The sequence below is a fragment of the Phasianus colchicus genome, chromosome 1, assembly GCF_987193195.1.
Source record: "Phasianus colchicus chromosome 1, bPhaCol1.hap1.1, whole genome shotgun sequence".
In the NCBI taxonomy this organism is placed as follows: Eukaryota; Metazoa; Chordata; class Aves; order Galliformes; family Phasianidae; genus Phasianus; species Phasianus colchicus.
In genome coordinates, this window is record NC_143436.1 from 181,948,609 (window position 1) to 181,968,268 (window position 19,660).

A 19,660-nucleotide genomic window follows, 5' to 3' on the forward strand; every position below is an offset into this window, starting at 1 on the left:
ACACGGCACAATACATGTCCAAACGCATGTCACAAGCAGACTGAATGATAGTTTTCTTTTAATTCTAGCTTTATTGTTGTGCTCTATTTTAAAGGATGAATTTTACACCCACAATGACATAAATTTTGAGTGATTATAACTAGAGATGATGATGCTATGAGCTGTAAATTATCAACATCATTTTTTCTGCCTGTAAGGGCTCTGCTATGTGGGAATGATACCCTGGCACTGGTGGATGTGGTTTTATTCTTCAGAAATGCCATTTATTTTCTCACTAAACTCTAGTTCCTTGCAGCAATTTTCACATTTGCTCCAGTTCCATCTTGACTTGTATCCAATCCCAGGCTGAAAATAGAATCAAAACCAGAAAAAAAAAAAAAAAGAATAATTTGTCACTGGTTTGAAAACTCAAATACTCTGCTCCCATCTCAGGGGCACAGATTACCCTGAAGGAGCTGAGAGCGTTTGGGTGTGCATTCAGAAGAGGCTGTGTACCCCGAAGCACTGTGCTGATCCTTCTGGAAAGAGAATTACAGCATGACACAGCATTAGGCTGACTTACATTTCTGGTCCATTTTATTTTCTGAACGGCCCATGCAACAAATCTCTTGAACTATAAACATTATTAAGTGGGAATCGCTTCTGGTATACTTCTCTCTTCATGCAGAATTATTCCCATTATCCTTTAAAGGCTCGAATGAAGACATTAAACTTCTTGTGAGGAAGCTACTACTGGCTGCTGCCAAATAGTTTGAATTTAAGAATTGTCTTTTTTGAATGCAGCCTTCTTCCTGACAATGAGATAAAAAAAAGAACCTGAACACTACCCCTAAAGTTACTGTGTGGGCTATTGATGGTGTCACTGCTGAAACTTCAAATTGTTGAATTGAATTGGTAGCTAAGAATCTCGGGCAAGGGAATTTCAGCCTTGGCAAATGAAATATTTTAAAAAACAATTTAGCTGTGCCCAAAGGCCTTCAGCTTTTACTGACCTCAGTTCAGTTCTGTTTGGGGTGAACCTGACCATTTCACATCCAGTACTCAGACCCAACCACAGTGATGGATGCTTTCTTAATGTTTGTGTAGTTCCGGACTGAAATCTCAATTTTTCAGTGCTTGGAAAAAGCATTTCTTAGAAAACATTTGTACTTTGCAGGCATCTTTGTGGCCTCGAAGCAGAGACCATGCCAATATATGCCCCTAAATTGCAGTGTGCAGTCACAGGTACATAAAATTGAGACTGAATGTCCTTCATTCACAACTGCTCCAGCAGAGAGGTACCACTTTACAGCAGTTCAATGTAGCCCTGGTGAAACTTGGAAAGTCAGCAGATAAGCTCTCTTTTCTTTTCCTTCTTGTGCTAATGTCAAGGGCTATATGTTATGCTATAGTTCTTTCTAGATATGTCTGCTTGCAAACTCTTTCAAAATGAAGTCAAAAAATCTATGTTTCAATCATAGGGCTCAAAGCATGTTTGCAGCTCGGTATATAAAATTAGGCCCAATGATGCTGAGAACATTGGGCTTGTCCTATCCCATCAGAAGAAATTCCTTGAGGAGCACTGACATGTAAAGCTTCTCATTTCCCACCTAGCATAGCACCAACGATTTTATGGAGTAGGTATGAGTTGCTTTCAAGGGTGTACAGGTAGCATGAGAGGTAGATTACCTGTCATGTCCTCACGTACTGAATGTCTTCTTCCTGCAGCACGGAACAGATCTTCTATCCATCCGAATCGTGGCTGAAATTCAACAGATGAACAAAATGATCCCAGCCGCTATTATAATAGATAGCACCCTGAGATATTTATCCTTCACTGTCAAGGAGTTAGACTGGATGATCTAATAGGCAATTTCCATCCATAATGTCTGCGATGCTTCTAGTTGAAAGGCAGCTGGGGATACAGGAATTATAATTTCTAATTATTAGTTAACACTGTTTTATTTCTTCAGAGTGTTTGCGCTGTTATTGCCATGGTATAATATGGGGTAAAATACCTGGTCTCAGTGTAATTTATTAAATTGTTTCCTCTGATGTGAACAAATATTTGTCTGTGAAGAGTACCCCAGCTTGTATGAACTGAGGAGCAGAATGCTCTCAGCTTTAGATGCTTAGTAATACTGAGCTCTGGTGCAGCACCTTCTTCTCCTCATGCCTGGGTGATGGTGTGCTGCTGTCGGGCAGCTCGCTTAGCATCCAGCTGTCAGCCATTCCACTCTGGATCTCCACACACTCCCCTGCTGGGGGGTCTGCATCTTCCTCTCTTGATAGCAAATCGGGTGCTAGTTGTGGTCTGCAGGCAGTTGGCGCTCTTATATGAAACACAAAATTCTGGAAGCAGGAAGCTGATTTTCACGGTTACAGAGAAGAAAACTGAGTGCATCCTAAAGGTTAAGAAGCTAGAGAATAAAACAAATATTTTTTTTCCAAATTATCGTCAGCACCACTAAAGATGGATTTTTTTGAATTCTCAAATGGTTCATTGTGTTGGGGCTCTGCATCTCTGTTTTCGATTTTGGTTTATGCCCTTTCATTCCATTCTGTTAAGAAGGGGAGATAGAGAGGGATCCAGGTCCTGCTAGGGAGTCTTCCTCCTTTCTGCATCATCAGAAAATGATCAGATACCAAAGGAGTCTTCCTTTCCTTTCTCAGTTCTGTTTTTCCTAGTTGCAGCAATTTCAGTACTTATCTTCACAAGCCTGGCATTTGGGAAATGTTGATAAATGTTTGTCCTGAGCTGGAGCCTTGTTTCTTTGATTACTGCCTCTTTAACATCAATATTATTGTGACCAGAAGGATAGGGAAAGAACAGATTTCAACCACTTTCATGATCACGGGTTAAATATTAAAGAAAAAAGTCAACAGAAATGAAACTGTTTTTCCACTCATTTCCTTCCAGGTTGTCCAGGTACAAGTATGCTTAGAGATCTGTAATCACATAAGCACAGAAACTTCACTAGAATTGTTTTTGAAATACAGAAAAATAAGTGTTTTTCATTAATGACAGTTCAGCAGTGAAACCCTCAATTAAAACCTTACACATCTGCTGAGTTAGTGATTGAAGACTACAAATTTAAAACACTTAAAGCTATCAGCATGGAAGTTCTGATTTGGCTGAGGTCACAGTAGCTCATCCCTCCTGTGTGCAGAAGTGCTGTGCCTCCAGGAGGAACACACAGCTTCCTAAGACAAGAAGTCTGAAGGAGCCCCTTGACCTGACAGAGTTCCTTGAAGAAATTCAGATAGAAGTGAAGTGGTTTCTAGCTGAGATTATTATGCTTTTCAGTGCTTCAGCTTTCGTGTTTAAAATTTTTAGCACTCAAGTTTTTAAGAGCAGGACTGTTGAAGCACTTCTGAGGCTCAGCTAGGAGGCACTTAGCTTTTACCAGGAAAAGTCTCTGAAGCCTTGTTAGGATTAAGGAGAAGCTGTATCTGGCTGCTTTTTTGGCTTCTAGCTGCTCATTTGGCTTGGACGTGCCCATTTCCTACAGTTCCTTTCTTCTCTAGTACTGACTGGTCATCATAAGACACAAAAGGAATGGGATGGAGAATACGATATTGCATTTTTGTAAACTTAAGCAGTGTCATCTAAGATACTCTGTTTAGTACTGTCACCTCATGGTGGGGTTTGTCTATGCACACCTAAACATCAAAAAGATGTGCAAGTCTAAAGCAATCAGTCAACATTCTCTCTAGGCAAATGACAGAGATGCTTCTGAAGGCTGAGTCCTCAGACTTTTAGTACTTGCCAACTGTACAAAGAAGTGTATCACTTTGGGTACATACAGTTGGCTAAATGAGTCCTATCATTTCTTTCCAGAAGTGTTGCAATTAAATGAGACATTTCAAAGGTAATAGGAAATGGTCAGGGAAGAGGTTAAAGCCTTCATCTTCTGAGGAGAGATTGGAAAGTTTATATTTGATTGCCCAAGGAAAGACATTTATAAAATAGATGCAATTAAATTAATCTAATTGTTTTTTCAGATGCTGCATGTTTAAACTAGAATTCCTTTTCAAAGTAAGTTGTCTGAGTTAAACAACAACAAAAAAACCTTGAATACATCATTTAGACAAATGCATTCATAAAGACTTTCCCCAGTTAGTCTTGAAAACACCCCTGAAGTTATTACTGATCTAGCTTCAGGTCTTGATTCAGTTTTGCGTAAGAACAGAGCGAGATCTAGTGAGAAGGGCAGATTTCTCTCCAAGAGCATCCTGCAGGCTGGGCACCACAAACAGTGGTGTCTGGCTGAGTCACAGTGGCTGCCATGATGAGGTGCCATGGCCAGAATCACTGCCTGTTACTGTGCAGTAGTGGCCTGCTCTGGTTTCAGTGTTGAGTTACAAGGTAGAAGAGCTGCAGGAGATGGTGAGCAGGTATAGCTGTCATGGAGGATGAACAATTCTTCAGAGGCCTTGCAGAGCCAAGAACCTGAGCCCTGTGTTACCATGAAGGATAGACAACTAGAGACAACGTCAACGGGCAACGGTGGAAACTCTTGAGATGGGGGAGACTGGTGTTGTGTTACTCCCGACAACAAACCGGAGAACCCTTTTTCTCATACATGAACTACAGTTCAGCAGTTACAGTGCAGGGATAGTACTATGGGGAGAGGTGACCCACCTTGTGGCGAGGCATCAGAGCCAACTGAGCCTCCACTGTTAAAGGCACCAAGCAAAGGAGGGTAGTAGTTATCAGAAACTGTTTTGTGAGGAGAAATTTATCTGCCAAGCTACCTTGTTGCCTCAGGAGGCATGCTGCTTGCCAGGAGCTCAGACATGGCATTGCATGTAGGCTGCCAAGGCTCATCTGGCGTTGGGACGGTGAACCCTGCTGCTCATCCATGTGGGCATTAATGATACAGCCAGGGAACCCTTGAGAATATCACAAGTGTCTACTTGTCTTTGAGGTCAAGGGCAAAAGGTGTGGGGCCCAGCTGGGGTGTGTTTGATCCTGCTGAGGAGTGGGAAAGACTCAGGTTGGAGTCGATACATCTTGTGAGGCAGCATCTGTGGCTGGTATTGCTGGAAGGGCTTTGGTCTCTGTGGAACAGGGACTGCTGAGGAAGAATGGAATTCATCTGACAAAGTGGTGTGAGGATGCCTTGACAACAGGCTCTGTAACCTTATCACAGAATCACAGAATTACTAAGGTTGGAAAAGACCTATAAGATCATCCAGTCCAACCATCCACCTATCACCAATGGTTCTCGCTAAACCATATCCCTCAACACAACATCCAAACGTTCCTTGAACACCTTCAGGGAAGGGGACTCCACCACCTTCCTGGGCAGCCCATTCCAGTGCCTGACCACCCTTTCAGAGAAGTAGTATTTCCTAATATCCAGCCTGAATCTTCCCTGGCGCAGCTTGAAACCATTCCCTCTAGTCCTATCACCAGTTACACGAAAGAGGCTGACCCCCAGCTCGCTACAACTTCCCTTCAGGTAGTTATAGAGAGCATTATGCTTGTTTGGGAAGGGGTTTCATTCTCTGAAAAGAAGGCTGGGGAACAGTGAAAAGTATCTCTTATCACAGGAAACAGCTCTTGCAGAATGGAGAAGGACTTATCTGACACAAATATTAAATATATATATATATCTTCCAAGGTTTACATCTATTTCAGCTTATTTTTGTAAGTGTACGCATTTCTACACATTTGAATCCCAATGGACAAAGTCCTACAATTTGGAGTTAAAAAATAAGTTTTTACACTTGCACAAACCTTGTATAATCTTTTTCATTAATGCTTTTTCGGGTACCTCCTTCTGCCAACTTACAGGGAACCGGTAGGAAGAAAGGTCAGGTCTTGAACTGCTGAATCTGTACAGCAGTTGGCAAAATCCGAGACTTTCAAAGATGATGGTGGTTTGAATGAAATCTCAAGTGGCATTTTTTCAAGAATAGAATATCTAAAATTATTGGGCTGTTTGGCTGTTACTTTCTAAAACAATTACATGCCATTTCTAAAAGATGAAGAAGTACTAAATATCTCTAAAATTTGAGTGCCTGGTGCTGCCACTGAGTCTTACCAAAATATCCCTGTGCCTTTGGTACAGAAGGAAGGGTATTTAAAGAATACTTAAATTCAAATTGGGTACCTTTGTCTGCTTGTCACGAGACAAAATGTACAGATGAAAAACTTCAGATTTGGTACATGCTGGTAATTTTGGAAGAGTGATGTTTTGTCATAAATTACTTGGAATATTCCAAAGAGATTGACATGGATTTTACATTTTCTTGATTTATCCAAAGATTTCTCAGGCATTATTTCCAAATAATAGGAACAGCAGCAGTACCAGTAGTAGAAGTGTTTTGTTTGGTCAACACTGTAGTAGTATTAATAATGAAAATAAACACAGTTATGCACATATGTTGTTTGTTTGGTGAACACCTACTAAAAGGAAACAACATCAAAATGCTTGAAGCATGTCATGATTTTCTTTTGATGAACTTGAGCGTTTGGATGATTTAAAAGATGATGGAAGAATTATGGCTTGCTAGGAAAGTAAGCCAAAATAAATTATGTCTTTGTAATATTCTTTAATGTAAAATGCTCTAGGGAGCATAGAAAGTCTAAAGACCCTATGCCTTTTCCTGGAGATATGTTTATCAGGAAATTATAGCATTTACTTGCAGACTATTTTAATTATTTTAAAGTAATGAGATAATTGACATGTGATAATTTGTGAGAGCTAATAGTGAAGTGGTTACTTCGTTATGGACAAATAGTTTTGTAAGCAGTATAAATTTTGCATCTCATTTTTAAGTTAATTCTTATTTAATGAAGAACTAAGATACTAGGAATGAATAATATTTCTGTTGCTATGATGGGCACCTGGCAGGTGGATGACGAGGAGGAGTAAAGCTGGAGAATTAAATAGTGTGTTGGAAGATACGTTAATTAGACTGTACCACACTTCCCTAATCTTATGATTATTATTTTTTTTTATTATTCTTCCATAGCCTCAGACTATTCGGCAAACTCTTCAAAGGACACTGCAGTATTTTGAGCATCAAGTTATTGGGTAAGTGTTAATTTGAGGTAGTGAAAGGTGCATGGAAATGCTTTCCTTTATGCTTTCAAAGTCACAGCCTGGGCTGACTGGCTTTTTAATTTTCCTAACAAACTGCTAGAGAAGCTCTGGAGTAGCAGCACATACAATGGATATTAGTGATAAACTGCTGCCCAGTCCTTTTTGTGTGCAATCCCATCACATCTGACTGCTTCATTAACAGTGACATTTCTTGTCTGAGGAGAATAGGGAATCTTTTTATAAAAGTGTAAGATCTACTCTAGTTTGCTTCTCATAGAGCCAGATGAGATTTCTGGAAAAATTATTTGTTCTGTGAGCTGAGGTGCCAGTCTTGCAGAATCGTACATAATTTTTTGCTGCATAAGTGTATGGTTATATACTTGCTTTTTTGTATGAGTGGAAGCATGGTAGGGCAGAAAATCACCTCCTAAGAGTTTATTAAGAAAATTAAGAGAATAATAAATAATAATAAATAAATAATAATAAATAAATAAAATGATAGCAACTGTCATCATGAAAACCTGAGACATTCTTTCAGTGATCAAAATAATTTCCTTACAACCTTTCTTTTACCTACACAAGTATTTTGGCTTTTGCAGACAGCTCACATTTCTAACAGTACAATGGATGCAGGTCTGTAGCCATTAAATGGCAGTGCCAAGTAACAAATGAGGAATGCTGTCCTCTGAATTCAATTACAAAGATGTAAGGGAAATTTTTTTCAAGCTGCATTTAGGGTCTTTTTAGGATTTATGACATTGTTTTGAAGCTCGGCACACTGGAGGAAATTGTCCTTTGCCTGTTTTTCATTGTTTGGTTAAAATTCAAAGGGAGGCCTAGCTTGGTAGGTGACATGTGCAGTGTTATCATGCCTGGATAGCGCCTGAGAGCAAGAGAAGGGAGCCAGTCTTGGCAGGTAATTATGATGTCCACCGTGGGACAAAGAAAGGGAGAAACCTTCTGGCTGCTAATATTTTCAGTTGTGAAAAAGTTTGTGTGAAGCCTCATGTCAGGAGACTTCAGTGGGTGAGACAGAGTCTTGTGAAAAGCATGTGTGCAAAAACAATGCTGCCTATAATTTATGGCCACATGTGGTTTAGATATTCTTCTTTCAATGGACAGAGTGTAAGAACAGGACACTCTGGAAACCTGTAATTCCTGTGATTTACAATGCACTTCAACTCAAGTTTATGAACACTTGTATAGATTTAAGTAAATCGCAGTGAAAGTAGAATCTGTCTGTAGGAGATGTCTTATATTTGTGCTGCGCTGAGACGCACTGTGGTGGGCTGCCTTCTGCCAGGCTCAACCTCACTCCTTTATCCCTGCCTCCTTTCCTTCCTCCCTCTGATCCATGGAGGGCATTGGCAGTGGGGGCTGAGGTCAGTCATAACAGCTAACAGCTCCTAACTTTGCACACTGTTGCTCTGCTCCAACATGAACACTCCTTGGCATATCCCCCTGCTCCAAAGTAGAGTCCTCCACCAGCCATAGGGGAATATCTGGGGTACCTCCTATCCATCCTCCTTTGCTGCCCCTGCTGCTGATGCAGCTGTTTCTTGCACTCTTTTGTCTCATTCCTCACATCACCAGGTGTTTTTTTGCCCTTTATTAAACATGCTTTCCCAGAGGCACCGTCAACATGGCTGCTGGGCTCAAGCCATGCTCAGTATGGGGCAGACCCAGCCTTTCCTCACAGAGGCCCATGTAGCCCCACAGCCAGTACCTTTGTAATGACACCCTGTACACCATAAATGTTTATTAAATCCCCTGTCCTCCTCAAGAGCAGAAGTGAGGAATGGCCGTGGTGCCATTCCAGGAAGCCTGTGGTGCAGCCTGCAGAGGCCTGATCTCCTGCTTGGTTGTGGCTTTGGGCTGTGACTTTCAGCTCAGGCACTGGGACAGGACCAGGCCTGCTGCTGAAGCAGGATAAAGGCTGCTGTCCTTTGACATGGCCTGGTGTCACCAGGGACCCCTGTGAATGGTCACTGTAGAGCGTACAATCAGCCTTTGCTTTGCTCCACATGGAAGACCAGTTTGTTGTTGGAGTAACCTGATGGGCAGCTCTGAATCCATCACAGCCTTTTCCATGGGTGCTGGCAAACCAGTGCTGGGCTTTTCAGGACATGATCAGATGAGAAGTCCAGTCCTTAGTGCTGTTCATGATTTATGAAGTATAAACAAAGTGTGAAAGCACAGCAAAACTGTTAATAAAATACTCATTTAAAGAATCTTTTCTCTGAGCACTGAGCTAAATCAATTGCATATTTTGCCAAGAGCACTGTAACTGTGCTGTAATATTTTCTTCACTTGTATTGGCTCCTCTGTCCTCATTATCACCTGCATAAAGATTTGTTTTAAACGTCGTATCAGCTTCTGTTCTGTTTCTGTTGAATTAAGGGAAAACAATGCAGCAAAGCTAAATCAAACAGAATAATTTAGATGTCAGTTCTTTCCTGTTGGCCTGAGCACAGCTCTGTACATTTCAGCAGTGGTGGGATTCTTTTTAATTTTTCTCTACCAGGCTTTAAACAAATTTCATCTCTTCAGAAGATAATCCACAGAGAAAGCTAGGTTTTATTCTTGCAATACTAATGTAATGTGACATAGAAGATTTATTCTTCTTATTAGTTATTCTCCATTGTCTCATAAACATCTTGCTTGGAGTTTGCTGTGCAACTTTGTTAAGAGCATCGCAGCAGGGATGACATGTGACAGATATGCCTGATACACTTCCCTCATGCCTGAACCCTTTGGAAACTCTTTCTCATGTATTTATTCTCACTGGAGATAATATTTCAGATTCTGGTATAATCCCACATGCTATTAATCCAGTGTCATCTGTGTGAGAATATGTATGAAAGGGATTGATGGGAAGAGGGAAGAGATGGGGGGGTTAGCCATATCATTTATTACCATTTCTGAAAGGTATTTTTCTTACATTTGTATAAAGAGATGATATTTATATATTTACTTTTTTACTCTAGGTACAGGGATGCAGAGAAGAACTTTCACAATATATCAAACAGGTGCACCTACACAGACTGCTCTGGCAATGAAGAAACTGAAGATGTCTCAGGAATTCTCCAGTGTACAGCTAATGTACTTGGTATGCATTTTTTTAAGGGAATTTGTTTACTTCATTTGAAAAGTTTATTGACCATCTTATCACCAACAAAGAACAAAGGCATTGTTGTTCCAACAAAGAAAATTCAGGAAGTAAGCAGCTACACAAGTAGCTGATATATCATGTCCTTTTCTACACGTATTTTGTGCCTTTAAGGCAAACTAGAATGATTTTTCAGTGGAGGTGCATTGTGTTTTAGAGGGTTGATGTCAGGGAAAGTTGAATGTGGAAATTTTAAAGGTTTTAAGTCAGATTAGATTTGCATCTATGCAGGTGTGAGTCTTGGAATTGTCTCAATTAGTGTCGTAGGATTTCTGCAGAACAACAGATGCTCTCAGAATTTACAGGAATGGTGGATAGAAGGCTGGAGAAACACAGTGCAGGATGTACCATCTACCATCAATATTGCCCACAAAACCGTGTCCTTCCTGACAGTAGAAAAATAAGTATAAGAAGTGCAGAGCCCAATGCAGAGCCTGATGCTGAGAATGTAATTTATTGATTTGGAGTTGTTTTAACTATTTCACCTCTATGAAAATGACTATCTTCCTTGTTTAAAGTAAACTTTACAGATCAAGCTTTAACCCTTAGGCTTGGTTAAAGGACTTGTCCTCCTGTCAAGTCATGACAAAAACTTCTAATGTTTAAAATTTCTTTGCTTTTCCTTTGGAGCCTTCAGTAAGCTGCTGAAATTAGGGTGGAAGGTGCCCAAGATGTAATTTTGGTTCATTGAAAGTCCCCTTTGACCTGGTAGTATACAGGATAAAGCTGCAGACTTTTTATGGCATTATGCAGCTAGAATTCTTTCTTCAACAGGAGACACACGACTGAAGTCTGACCTCAGATGATAATTCACAGAATCATAGAATCAGGGAATGGTTTGGGTTAGAAGGGATCTTTAAGATCATCCAATAAGTAAATTAAAGATGTGATGTACTTTCTGTGTCAGGAGAATAAGGTTATAGTCTACCCATGTTGCAGTGTGGACCACTGTATCTTCCTGACAAGAAATTCCTTCCTGAGGCTATCTGATTTGTGTGTCAGTCTTTTCTATCTCAAACTGTTAAACAGATGTGGTGCATTCTGTGAAACAACTTTTGTGTTCTTGTTTAGAGATGAATATTTTCTCAGGGATCAAAGTGTTTTTTCCTTTGTCAAGTGCCTTATTCTGCAAGATGATAAGCACCTTCAGGGAGGTTCTGAGTGCCTTTAGCTGCTATTCAAAGCTGTGGGAAGAGGCTGTGCTTGGCACCTTCCATGTTTGGGCCACTAAGAGAACACACTAAATTGTAAATATGTCCAGAATTAATTACAGCATATTTTGTTTGCATCTTTAAATGATTGATTACTAACTCTCAGAAATAAATGCTATGAATTGTAAGGCAGGACAAAAACAAAGTAATGATTTTATGCAATAACACATACATATTAATACTGTTAATAACCCCCTGACAAATTAAATTTTCAGTACTCAGTTCACCATGAAAGAATATATGTGTTCTAAAAATAGTTACAAATACTTTTGGCTTCAGAGTGCTTTTAAATCAATATGTTAGTCCTGATCTGTTAGCATGGCTGAGTGGTGATGTGTGGCTGGTTTTTCAGTGGTATCCTCACAGTCTGTGTTAGGGGCAGATCATTGGGATCACAATTTATAAGCAGCATCTGGATGTTACTGTCTTTGGGAATTAGTAAAAAGGGTTTTGTTGGAAATAAATTTGCAGGGATTGAGCAATAAAACCAGTTTTTTATTGTAACAGTTAGTTCCTTTGTAGACTGCATAACTAATTCTCACATACAGTTATTTTTCTGGTTGAATAGGGGTTAGTGAGAGAATTTTCTGAGTAAGAAGTACATTACTACTGAGATGGGTATCTGGAGCAATTGGCACTGCTGACAGGAGACGAGAATGAATCTATCTGTGGTGGAGGCTAGAGAAACTGTTGAACCAAATCTAGCACTCGAGTTATTTATGAGAGTGGTAGCAAGGATTCACTGTCTAGGGCTGCAGGGAAGTGTATTCTTACAGATGCTTGGCAGCAACCTCCTGATCTCTTACATTAGATAATGCCAACACAAATCACCTCTCCTGACCCTGAAACTGCCTCTAAAATAGTCATTTGGCATTCCTTATTCATCAGAAGATAGTGAATGCTGAGATCATTAGTAAGCCTAGAAGGCTGTGAGCACATGCTTTGCACTGTGGTCCTGGTGCACACACTGCTCACAGCACAGTACTGGCTGCATGACTCCCAGCTCAATGCATGCAATTTATCATGTATGAACACTGGAATTTCCCTCCTGTCAAGTCATGACAAAAGTTCAACACCATCTTCCTGCAGTGGAAGGGCCTGGTTCTTCTCATCTTCTTGGTAAGTTATTCCTGCTACAAGTCTAGACATCAATAGAGGTATTCCTGCTTTAATCTGCAGTAATTAATGGAGCCACGTCCATCATGCTCAAATGCTGTGAACCATGTTTGATACCAGATCAGTGGTACAGCTTTCTCTTCTGGTGACAGCTTCTGTGACTGGAATATTTAATTTAACTCAGTGTTCTTTTCATAATAGTGCCAACAGCTTGTGATGGGCTCTGCTTTCTTTAATTGGTGCATGCATACTTTTTATGGTGTCCTTCATAAGCATATCATCCAAAGGAAAAATAAGTAACAGTAGGTTGGAAACTGGGCAAAATAAAAATCCTAGCCTCAAAGAGAGCATTTTGAAATAAAATGTTTCAATGAATAAATGCTGGTATGTTTTATCCTGTTGACCCAGATAATGCCTTTAGCTGACTAGTTAGATTCTGTTCAGAGCAGATTTTTGCTGTTAAACTGAAGTTATTTCAGGAGTAATGACAAGATTTGTATGATCAAGCATATTATATGGATATCTACTGCATTTCCTTCCATCTTTTATTCAGTTAATTAATTTGTGCAACACACAAGTTGTTTTTAATCTGTTCTAAAAAATTGGCTTTTAAAACCTTAAAGCACAAATCTAATTTTTCTTTAAAGAATGCACAGCTTACATCAATGGCAGCTAAGTTAGCTCCACATGTGGACTTAAATTCATTGTACAAAGTTTTCCTGTTAGATATTTTAAACTTAGAGACAAGTAATAAAACTCACCTTCTTGATCTTGCTTCTGTTAGTGGTGTGAGGACTTTGCGCCTCTGTCATTACTAAGTGAATAACTTTTTGGGCATCTTCCATGTGAAGGACTATATGACATGGATCTTCTGGTGATATGGTATGTGGAATTCCACACTGTAGCCCTGTCCCATCAGGAAGATAAATTGCATACCTAGATTCAGCCTCCCTGAGATGCTGAGGAGGAGGTGAAATTCACTGTTTGTGAATTCAGAGAGCTTTTTCTCTTGGTGAAATTTGCTTGTCACCACCAAAGAATATATGAGCTCTAGGCTTCTTTATACTGAGCAAATCATGTCATTTCTAGATATAACCGGCAGGGTTGTTCCTTCATTTAGCCCACATAATTCCATAAAAGTCTTTTGTTCTTTGTACATTTGTCAAAATGGAATGTCTGTGTTTCCTTTCTGAAACTAAGAAAATCTCGATATATCTTCTAGTTAAAAAGGAATAAATTTGAGATCTTTCTGGTAACTATTTAACGATAGTGGCACATTGTTGCTGACAATTACTGCATTTGAGAAGACAGGAAATGCATTGAAAAGAAGATATCAGGACAGATATCAGCCTACGATGAGATTAGATCAAGTGATGTAAATGGAAAAGATGGACAAAGGCTTGGCACATTGTCTGCTGAACAGATGCCTGAAAATTGTAAATGCTTATATATTTAAAGCACATAAATTCGTTTCACTTTCCATTTCCTTTGAGCTAACAACTGCAGATAGTCATTAGGATGCAACTAATTTAGGATACACAGCTTGATTTATAATTAAAGTTGTTGGTTTACAAATGGTGTAAAAGGAAATGTTACATGGCCCAGAGGACTGGAGAGATTAATGGATTTTAGTAATACTTGGAACTGCATCCTCAGGGGGGTCGAAGCTTTACACATAAGGCTCCTTTTATTTAGCAGATATTACACTGCACTGGCAACACAAAAGTAATCTAAACAAAACCCACATAGTTAATGTGATTTCAAAACTGAGATGAATACATCTAAATTAGAAAAGGACAAATGTTGATACCAAATGGCCTTAGACTTTCTGCTGTTCTCAAACCAGAACTATTTATTGTTGGAAAGCAGATGTACTATCAGTACCGTATTGAGCAGCTTGAAGTTATGATGTACATTACCATCTTGTAGAAGTTTATTTATAAAGTAGAAGACATTTTGGGCATGATTCATTGACTAACTGTAGGAGTTTGTCATTATTTTAGGTGCTGTGGAGTATCCAGTGTAGCCTATGTTAAACCTTCAAAATATGTAGGTCTTCCATAAGCCTCTTATCCTGGCAGATTTAACTATATATTAGTCCTTTTGTAGATGTCTTGGATGCCTAATGAAGTTTCAAGTAGGTTTAGATTTTTGTATTTATAACATTAGATTTATATATTTAATCATCTGAATTGAGCGTTTTATACATGTGAGGAACTACGAGAGATGACTTTGCATTTCATGGGAAATGTTTTTAGATTTCATTACCATTTTATTCTTTCCAAGAAATGAAGTTCTCCTCTCTATGTGGATTCAAAGACATAGATTTAATGCAAAAGCAAATTTAAAACTGTTTTTACTGCTATTTGATCTCTAGGGTTAATACAAAGCAAACCATATCTGCCTTATTCTTAGGAAACATCAGTTTACTGATTGTAGTTCTTTGATAAACTCCGTGCAAATAGAAGTAGTGAGGTTTCCACTCACTACTCAGTGAGGGGGGAACACAATGATTGCCGTGCTCCAGGCAGTTTGCTTTTGCCCACAGCTGCTACTGAAAGTACTATATGAAGGAAAAGAAAAAGAATGCTGCCTCTTCTTTATAGATGAATTGAGCTTTCTGTGTCAGTAATTTGGTGCATAATATTCTACGGGTAGCCTGAGCACAGGTGATTGAGTCCTCACTGAGTGTATTAATTACAATTTTTTTAATATAATATTTCTAACCATAATTTGTTGGAGGAAAACTTCAACACCTTTATCAAGGAAAAAAATGCCCCATTAAGAATTCAATAAAACAAGTATTATGGTGAACAAGCAGGAGGAATACTTTTAACAATAACTCTCATTTTTATTTTATGAAATGTAAGTTATGGGGGCCCTAGATGATGCTATAAGGGAAGTATAGTGCAAATTTTACAGCTGTGTCAGAGTCATACATAAAGGCATAAGATGATGTTATTGTGTTTGAATAAAGGCAGTAAAATGATAATATGAAAAATACTGCCCGAGTTTCCAGGATGATATAAATTGGTTATGATAATCAAATAAGATCAAAGTCTTTTTACAGTAATTAGATACTGGTACTAGAATCATAGAATAGAATCATAGAATTGCTCAGGTTGGAAAAGACCTTAAAGATCACTGAGTCCAACCACAACCTAATCATACTGCACTAATAACCCTCTGCTAAATCATGTCCCTGAGCACCACATCCAAATGGATTTTAAACACATCCAGGGATGGTGACTCAACCACCTCCGTGGGGAGCCTATTCTGGTGCTTCACAACCCCTTCTGTAAAGATGTTTTTCCTGATATCCAACCTAAACTTACCCTGGCACAACTTGAGGCCATTTCCCCTCATCTTGTCACCTGTCACCAGTGAGAAGAGACCAACCCCGCTCTCTCTCTAAGCACCTTTCAGGTATTGGAAGAGAGCAATAAGGTTTCCCCTCAGCCTCATTTTCCCCAGACAAAGGAGGAAGCCACTAGGCTCACTTACAAGCCAAATCATGCATCTAATGTACCTTCAGCATTAGCCTGTACACATAAAATTCTTTCTTTTATTGAGAAATAAATGTCGCTTTTCCTACTATTTTTAAATTATACTTTGGAATCTGGAACTGCCACCTGGCTTTGTGTTGAAAAGACTGTTTAGGACAAGATTATACTCATGCCAAAAATCTGCTAATACAAAAATATTCAAGGGTTGTTTTTTTTTTTTTTTTTCTTTAACTGAAGGCAACAAAATCATAGAATCACAGATTGCTTGAGGTTGAAAGGGACCTCTGGAGATGATCTATCACCGAGCACATTATTCAGTGTTATGTCCAGAGAGGTTTTAAACATCTCCAGGGAAGGAGGCACAACCTCTCTGGCCAGCTTGTTCTGCTCTGTCACCCTTACAGTAAGAAATTTTTTCGTGGTGTTCAGACAGAACTTTCTTTGTTTCATTTTGTGCCCATCACCTCTCATCCTATCAATGGGCATCACTGAGAAGAGTCTGGCCTCACCCCATCCTCCTGACATCCTTCTTTTAAATATGCATTGATTAGATCTCCCCTGTACCTTATCTACTCCAGGCTAAACAGGCCCAGTTCCCTCAACCTGTCCTCATATGAGCGATGCTCCAGTTCTATGATCATTTTAATAACTCTTTGCTCATCTTGCTTTAGAAGCTCCTTGTCCCTCTTGTACTGTGGTATTTGGAATTGGTTGCGGTACTCCATGCATGGCCTAATCAGAGCTGAGTAGTGCAGAAGGACAACCTCCCTTGATCTGCTGGCAATATTCTTCCTAATGTGCCTCAGGATACCACTGGGCCTTGGCCATGAAGGCATCTTTCCGGCTCATGGTCCTTGCTATCCATCAGAACCCACAGGTCCTTCTCCACAAAGCTGTTTTCCATTGGGTCAGCACTCAGCCTGTACTGGTACATGGCATTATTCCTCCCAAAGTGCAGGACTCTGTACTTGCCAATGTTCAATTTCCTGAGTTTCTTCCCTGCCCATCTATCCAGACAATCAAGAGCTATCTGAATGGCAGCACAGCGCTTTGGTGTATCGGCCACTCCTCCCAGCGGCCAACTATCCTTTGCCAACTTTCTAAGGAGGCACTCTAACCCTTCATCCAAGTCACTGGTGAAGAAGTTGAACAGCACTGCACCTAGTATTTATCTTTGGAGGACACCATCAGCTATGGGCCTCCAACTAAACTGTGCCACTGACCACAGCTGTTGGAACTCTGCCATTCAGCCAATTCTCAATCCACTTCACTGTCCACTCATCTAGCATGCATTTCCTGAGCTTGCCTGTAATAATATTAAGGCAGACAGTGTCAAAATCCCTGCTTAAGTCCAGGTTGGTAACATCCACTGCTCTTCCTACATCTGTCCAGCTAGTTGTCTCACTGTAGAAGGCAATCAGGTTTCCTCTGGCGAATCCATGCTAACTATTCCTGATCACCTCTTTGTGTTCCACATGCTTAGAGATGGCCTTCAAGATAAGCTGTGCCATCCCCTTTCCAGGAATGGAAGTGAAGCTGACTGGCCTGTAATTCACTGCATCACTCTTCTTGCTCTTTTTGAAGACTGGGGTGACATTTGCTTTCTTGTAGTACTCAGGCACCTTTCCTGATTGCTATGATCTTTCAAAATGGTTGGGAGTGTTTAGTTTTCTTTTTGTTGCTGATGTATTGGAAGAGGCCCTTCTTGTTGCCCTTGACATCTGTAGCCAAATTTAATTCCAAATGGGCCCTGGCCTTCCTCATCACATTTCTGCATGCAGGATGTTTGTTTTAGGAGGTTGTTTGTGTTTATTTAATTTTCTCAGTATTTCATCATGTCTATTATTAGAGATAAAATTCCTGACTAAAACAGACCAGCAGTTTGGTCTAGCTTGAGTGTACACATTTTTCTATTCTGAGTTAATCTAATTTTCTGCTGGTACTATGTGTAACTCAATTCAGAACTAAAATGTTTTTAAAAGTAGTGGCACATCCTGGAGTCAGATCACTGACTTGAATACAATTGGATAATTCATGTTGCTTGGAGTTAATATGTTATGTCCAGACTGAACAGTCAGTCCTCTAGAGCAAACAACGGACCAATCTAAGATAGTCAACAAAATCTTAGGCCAAATACTAAGAAAACTCCTTTCACTGACTGTAAGATGAGACTTACCTATGTAGCAGTAGAGTATGGGGTATTGGGTTACTAGTCCTACATACCCTGGTTTTGGTCAGTGGTGCTAGTGCAAATTACTGTTTTAACTGTAATGTTATAATATGCTTGAAAGACAGCTTCTTCACCCGTGCTGCGCTATGGGATGTTGCATAATTGTGTTCCCATACTATTAGGACCTCTGCAATCTTACAACCTTGGATGCTCCTGCTAAAGACTTGCGAGTGCTCACTTCCACAACCATGCTTCTTTTGAAGCTACTCACAGTTGACTCTAAAGAAAAATAAGATTTACATGTATATATGTTTGTGTATAAACATGAATACGATAACTTCTTAAATTCTTCTTATTAATATCCAATGCTGATATTGGATATGGGTTAGAATTTAATTATTTTGTGGCTATAGTGAGAATTTTTATGGAAAATGCTACATTACTTTTTTATGCTGGTGTAGTAATAATGAGTCAGTAATTGGCATGCTGTTCTCTGAATTGGGATATTAGCAGGCATTATGTATCAGAGGTACTTTCTTTTGGGTTAGTTGATGATCTGACCATCTGTGGACACAAAAGATCCTGGGAATATTACTGTAATAACCTAGTTTGGTGAGCAAAGTTCATTATGAGTAATGGCCTTCAGATGAACTTTCCGAAACTATTCCTATTGCTTTGTCATGTTTTCTTGTTTATATATGTAATTTTATGAATTTTAATGTGCTATCAATCATGTTGAAGGACCAAACAAAACTCTCATTGCAGATGGTTTGCAAAGGTATGGAATATACTAATCCCCTGTAAATACTGATCATTGTATCTCTGTCTATGTGCATGGGCCGTCCCTTGAGATGATCAAAGGTTATTGTCAGCAAATGACAGATGAATGACTTCTGTCCTGTTATACCTCTAGGGCATGAAAATCTCTTTTCACACTATTCTTCCAAATTGTAAAGCCTACAAGTAATCTAAACAAACAGTAAGAAGTTTGGTGATCCATTGGGACCTTATCAGTGTTATAAAGCATGTTGAATACATATTAAAATAAAGGGCCTATTGAGCCCTGAGGAATGAGATAGTTGCTCTTCATTTCTGTTAGAACTCGGGATCAATTTTAAGGAGTTCAACTGGTTCGCTACAATTTAATAAATTCAATACACTGGAGGAACTGTGTAATTTATTTCTTGTAGGATATTTGTAATTCAAATACAGCTTATTTATACTTCTTTTTCTTCTACCACAGCTTAGTAAAACACAAATATAGCTGATGAATTTTGTAACTATGCTACGTGATAGAGGGTTAGTGTCAGATGAGACTTAACAGAGCATATCCTACCTAAAATAAGACAGAAGAAAATGTTCAATAACCATCTCAAAAATATATATTTTTTCTAGTTTAAAAAGTAAATAAAAAACGGGTAGCTTTTGATAAAAATTTATAACCAGAGACA

The 19,660-nt window shown here is 39.3% G+C and overlaps 1 protein-coding gene across 2 annotated transcripts in view; it reads left to right on the forward strand.

Annotated features, from left to right (window-relative positions):
• Positions 1–19,660, forward strand: part of GUCY1A2 (guanylate cyclase 1 soluble subunit alpha 2) — a 136,985-nt gene that overhangs the window by 3,674 nt on the left and 113,651 nt on the right. For both annotated transcript variants that reach the window (XM_090133902.1, XM_031606201.2), the window contains exons 2-3: positions 6,967–7,028; positions 10,025–10,146. In XM_090133902.1, the coding sequence (XP_089990028.1) occupies positions 6,967–7,028; positions 10,025–10,146 (184 nt within the window). The remainder of the gene's footprint in view (positions 1–6,966; positions 7,029–10,024; positions 10,147–19,660) is intronic.